Source organism: Myotis lucifugus, unplaced genomic scaffold (assembly GCF_000147115.1).
Source record: "Myotis lucifugus unplaced genomic scaffold, Myoluc2.0 scaffold_8, whole genome shotgun sequence".
Taxonomy (NCBI): Eukaryota; Metazoa; Chordata; class Mammalia; order Chiroptera; family Vespertilionidae; genus Myotis; species Myotis lucifugus.
Window position 1 is genome coordinate 6,973,007 of NW_005871056.1, and position 5,893 is coordinate 6,978,899.

General features: G+C 47.1%; 1 protein-coding gene across 1 annotated transcript in view; it reads left to right on the forward strand.

Moving 5' to 3' along the window:
- Nucleotides 1-5,893, forward strand: part of EPHB1 (EPH receptor B1) — a 277,930-nt gene that overhangs the window by 168,494 nt on the left and 103,543 nt on the right. The window contains exon 4 of the mRNA XM_023749311.1: nucleotides 37-249. Within this exon, the coding sequence (XP_023605079.1) occupies nucleotides 37-249 (213 nt within the window). The remainder of the gene's footprint in view (nucleotides 1-36; nucleotides 250-5,893) is intronic.

Sequence of the window (5,893 nt, forward strand, 5' to 3'; positions counted from 1 at the left end):
GGGCGGGATGATGTGACCTATACATCATCTGTAAAAAATGCCGGGCCGACCGCCGGAACTGCTCCCGTTGTGATGACAATGTGGAGTTTTTGCCAAAGCAGCTGGGCCTGACCGAGTGCCGAGTTTCCATCAGCAGCCTGTGGGCCCACACCCCCTACACCTTCGACATCCAGGCCGTCAATGGAGTCTCCAGCAAGAGCCCCTTTCCCCCACAACACGTCTCTGTCAACATTACCACAAACCAAGCTGGTAAGTCTGGAGGCCTCGCTGCTCTTCTTTGTCTTTGTGGTTGGCTCTTTGTCCATCTCGGTGCAGGAACAAAGCTGCAGTCATACCCATCCTGTTATCTGCCCTCAGGCCTCCTCCCCACCCCCCAGCCCCCCAGGAGTACAGGCGTCCAGTGATGGGCATTTGTGGCCATGGAGGACATGGGTATAATTCTTCACCTCTGAGAGGGAGCTTAATTCTGAGGGGTTTTTGTATGCCCAGCACAAAAGCAACAATGTATATCCAAGCCATAGTAGGGCCCAGTCATCTGCATCCAGCTGGGGCTAAACAAATGCCCTTGGGAAGACAGATGGATGGACAGTCGGATGGGTGGTGAATAAACAAATAGATGGACAGATGATGGATGTAGAAGTGGACGGATGGAAGCCCTGCATGGTCTTGAGTAGACCAGTGCTATTCTGTTAGAAAACCCAATGAGAGAAACTTCCCAGTAACCATGTGATAAAGTCACTATTGCTTCATAGATGACCTTTCAATCAAACCCATGTAATTCAAGAGTGCATTCTCCTTTATAGCTTGCTCAGATGAGTGCTACACTGTTATAGAGACCTCAGATAGTTGGCAATAGATCACTCCTGATAGCCAGACCTCCCTATGGCATGCACAGCTCAAAACATATTTTCTTCTCTCTTTTTTATATCTTCTACTCTTCTGACCTTTTCCTCTTTATTACTTTTCACAATCAATTTCTTTTTATATCCATTTAACCAGTTCATTCATGCACTTACCCATTTATGTATTCACTCATTACTACAAGACAGTGATGAGTATCTACTGCATGTGGATTAGACACTCTGAGGGATACAGTGATACTGGGACACAATCGTTTCTTCTGTGAAACTCATTAACTGAATAATTTGCAGGACATAGACACAAAGTACAAGCTGCAAGGCTGGTGTCTTCTAAGTACCGCATCCTCTACACACACAGGAAATATCAAGGGAGTTAGAAATGAGCACTTTCTCCCGAGGGGTCATGGTACCAGATGGAAGAGAGGGAAGTGAACATCATGTCTGCAGGCAATGATGGGGGTCATGGACAGTGGACCATGATCTTTTTTGGAATTAGGGATTTTTCTCAATCAACAATTCTGAAAGGACCGTTTGTTAGTAGAGTAGCAGGATCCAAGCCTGTCTCTTTGCTCTGTCTCCCTCCATGTAGCTCTCCCTTCCTGACATCCTCTTTCCTACTCCATCCTCTTCTACTCCTCACCTCCTCATCCTCAGCTCATTCTGCCTCTTTTAATACCAGGCATCTTTGACGGCAGATGATTCTTGGGTTTAAGCTGTCAGAACTGAGAAGGAAGAAGGTGTCGCAGGCGAGCATGGCTGTCCAGATGGCTGCGTTGTTGCTGGGAGCATGTGTGTGTTCGTGTGTGCATGTTTGTATGTGTACGGTCACGTGTTTACATGCGGATGTGTGTAATGAGAAAATAAGAGGGGAAGTGTGGGAGCCTCCAGCTGGTGACCACAGCCCCGGTGCCGTGGAGACAAAGGTTGTGACAGTCTGTCTAACCCAAAGAAAAGGGAATGGTAATTTTAGCATCATGTTGAGCATGTAACATGGGCAGCCTTTGTTAGCTGCATTTCCCTTGTAGAGTTTAAGGCAGAAAACTGGCTGAAATATTTTAGTGTCCCAGCTTCTGGGCATAAACATCCTGCCAGGCTGTCATGTTACACTGGGCTTGGCTGTCTTTTCTCTCTCTCTAAGCATGTGCGAACAAACCTGCCACTTATATCGGGTTGCGTTGATTTCTGCCCCTCCCTTCCCTTCTCCTGCTATTCCCAAACCTGCCCATCTGCTTGTCTTGCCATCTGCACCTTCTCAGGCTGCAGTGGAGCTGAGGGACCAGGGCTCCTACAAGGGGTTCTGCATTATCAACATTCAAAATATTTATTCTGATTCTCACCCATTCTCGTGCCCTTTGTATCTCCCCCTTGTATTCTTAACCTTCCCTGATGTTGTCTCAGTCCGAGTGTCACCTTCCAATCTATGATTTTTTTTTGAGAATTCTTGAATTTGGGTGTTTGAAAGTTTACAATCAGCTGCTTCTTGGTGGCACATGGTTATCCTTCTTATTAGTCTATATAATAAAGATGTAATATGCACGTAACAACCGGATTATGGATCAGCAGGAGGGTGGGGCAGCGAGTTACAAGTTGGCTGGTGGAGAGCTACAGGAGGGGGCAGGGCAGCAATCTATGGGGTGGGGGGACGGGGGAGCTACAGGAGGGCGGGGCAGTGGGCAGAGAGCTCCTGGAGGGCGGCAGCGAGCTACTGGCAAGCTACTGGTGCACAGATTCGTGCACAGGGCTACTAGTATATAATAAAAGACTAATATGCAAATTGTCCCCTCCAGAGTTTGACCAGGAGACCAAGAGTTCTATTGCTCACTATGACATGCGCTGACAACCAGGGGGTGGCGCGGACCGTGGCGGGCGACCAGCAGCATCAGAGGGGGTGCTGAGGGAGTAAGGGAAGGAGGAGGCGAGGAGGCCGGGAGGCGGAGAACCTGATCAGCCCTGATCACCAGCCAGGCCTAGGGACTTCTAATTATAAAATAAATGTCAAGTTGATCAGTGGTTCCTAATCTGTGGGTGGTGGGGCTCTGAGGAACGTGGTGCTATCACACTGCTTTGGTGAACTGACATGTGAATAGAAATTATTTTCAACCATAGATAATTTTTTTCAAAAAAAAAAATGAGAAACTTTGAAATGAGCACTTGAGCCTGCATCTCTGCAGGAGCAGTTTAGAAAAATGAATGGAAGCTACATTTTATAAGAGATGAAATAACCGACTTCACAAAAAACCGTAGTGACTCAGTTCCATGAAGGGTTGGGGTGGATGGATGTAGGCGGCACCAGTAAGTCATTCTCACCCTTTCCCAAGGCACCCTGAGCTCTTCCATGCTGGGTGAGATCCAGGTCGGCCCCTCTACCCTGACTTCATGGTATAGTGTGACCCCCCTGTCATTGCCTATGGCCACCACTGTGCTACTGTTTGGGTCATGAGTAGGAGTTGACAGTTAAAGAATTTGACCAAGAGCAGTGCTGGAATCAATCATGAAGCTACCTGATGTGTTTATTAGTATCTATTGTGTGTCTGGAAACTGAAAATAGCTGGGGACCATTCAGTGGGCCCTGATTGAGGAGCAGGTAAAACTTATTATAGTTAGCACATCGCGGTGGTGTTTCTTTTGTGTTGACAGAGAATTATGGAATACGTGGACTCATTGGATCTCACAATTACCCTATGACTTGGGCATCATTGTTCCCATTTTCCTATAAGAAAATGAGGCTCAAAGGCATTTAAGGAATCTGGTATTAGAGGAGGGCCAGCAGGACACCAGCTCTGTTTCTGCATTCCCATTTCCTGCCCTCAAGGTGGACAGTCCCTCTGGGCTCCCATTTCATAGCCTCTGAGCAGGGAGGGTTTTTTCAGAGCCAGCCAATGCCATCCTGCTGAGAGAAGGACACCTCACTGTGTAGTCCCTGTTACACATCCACAGTTTTCTCTGTGACACTAAATCATAAAAAGTTGTCCCCAGTGTCTGGATTGAGATGGGAGATGGGGTGTTTGTTGAGGGACACAAGTTGTTCCCACAGTGAACTGGATCCGGACAATGGATGGAAGGGTCACAGGAGAGAAGAGTTGGGACAAGTTGGCTGCTAAGTGGTATTGCACTTGATCTGTAGCCTTATGCTCATGAGCACCCACCCTCTTCTAGGTGCTGCTGGCTGCTCTGAGCGGATCCTCCTTTGTTTAGGGGCATGGACCATATCTGTGGCTGGATGGGCAGTTTTAACATAAGATTGCCATCTCTTCTTTCTCAGGGCTTCCCATATATGCCACACTGATTCTGCACCATGTTGCTCTCACGATCCCTACCAATAAAGGCAGGAAACTCATCTTACCTGAGTTAGGAATCCAATGAAAAGGGTTTGGTTTGGTCTCAGTCCATCAGAGAGTCATTGATAGGCTTTTTCTGACCTCAAGGGTTGGCATCTATGAGACCACAGGAGATTGGTATCCATCTTTTGGTCCATTGGGCACACAGTAGGTACAGTTCTTCCTGAGAGGCAAGCATGACTGGGAAACACCAAAGAGTCTGTTGAATCCTGAGACCCAGAGTTACTCCCTCCCTGATGACCCCGGTCATGTACATAGTCAGACTACTCAGGATCTTGCATCACTTGGAGACTTTCAGGATAGGATCCTTTCCCAGCCCATAGGTAGTGGCAGAGAACTACCAGTTTTTAGCACCTCCAGTATGCCAAGCCCCTACTATGTTCTTTCTCTACAAAGATGAGGTGGGCCAGATGAAGAAACTGGAGTCAGAGTGCTCTTGGAATTTGCTCAGCATCTCATAGCCCACAAATGATGTTTCTGGGTTTCAAACTCAGCTTCGTGGCTATTTTATCCTCTAACTGATCAAAAATCGCTTTATGGTGAGCCGTGTAAGTTGTAAGCTCTCTCTAAGCTATTGCCACATAGCTGGGCCACTTTAGCTGTCAAAAAAATGTCCATCATCTTTGGTCAGGGTTGGTCATGAATTATGCAAGCTCAGATTTATGTGAGGTCTTCAGGGATGCAGCCTTGCTCTCAATACAGCTGCCTTGAGTTTAAAATAGACCCGATCAGGTGGAACTTTCTCTGTTTCAGTGGCCACAGGATCTGCAGAGGGATTGTTATCTCCACTAACTCTCACAGTCACTCTCTGGCACCTGGCCCCAGATTCAGACTGATGGCCGGATCATCTGGCTGTCAGAGAGAATTAAAGTGAATGACAAACTTTGCTTCTCTTTTCTGCCAGTTAGACTCAGACTGTCAGAGTTGGGGAAAGGGACCTCAGAGGAAATCTTAGAAAAAAAATAAGACAAATCAGACCAGCACATCTCTGAAGTCAACTTTTAGCAAGATATAAAGTCAGTGAATTTAGGACCATCAAAGCCAGAGAGAACAAACTCCAAGTCCCATGAGGCCAGGCAGGCAAAGAAAAGGAGCAAAGTAGGGCCAAGTGTCAGGCACTAGGGAGTGGTGGGGACTGCAGGGAACTGAAGAGAACAGGGGCAGCCTCTACTCAGCTCTAGCATGTGGTGCCAGGTCTTAAAAGCTGAAAATTCAAATTTAAATTGTTGACAGCTAATTAGAAAAATTTAAAGCACAGGAGAGCCAAACAAATCCACTTCTGAACTTGGCCTATTGGCTGATTCAGAGGGCTAATCCGATTTACCCAAGCCCAAAAGGTGGGCATGCTGCATTGTTCTATTTTCATTCCACTGTGGGGTAGTCGCCTTCCTCACTTCTTGGAGTCATGGTGGCAGAGGCATAGCCGGAGTGTCCTGGGGTTGGTTTCTCTCTCTGGTCCTCATGTGACTCATGCAAGTTCATTGACCTACCTTGGTCCCTCCTTTCTCAGCTGTAAAATAGGAGTAATGACACCTGCTTTCTAGTGCTTCTGTGACAGTCAAGTGAGACAGGGGATAGAAAATCATGTTGTAAACCGTGCTATAGACTAGGAGATGAGCATCATTTCTGAGAACATGTCCTGAGCCAGACCGCAATTTGGATTTTTTCTCCCTAGGCTGTTTCTTTCAAGGCCTC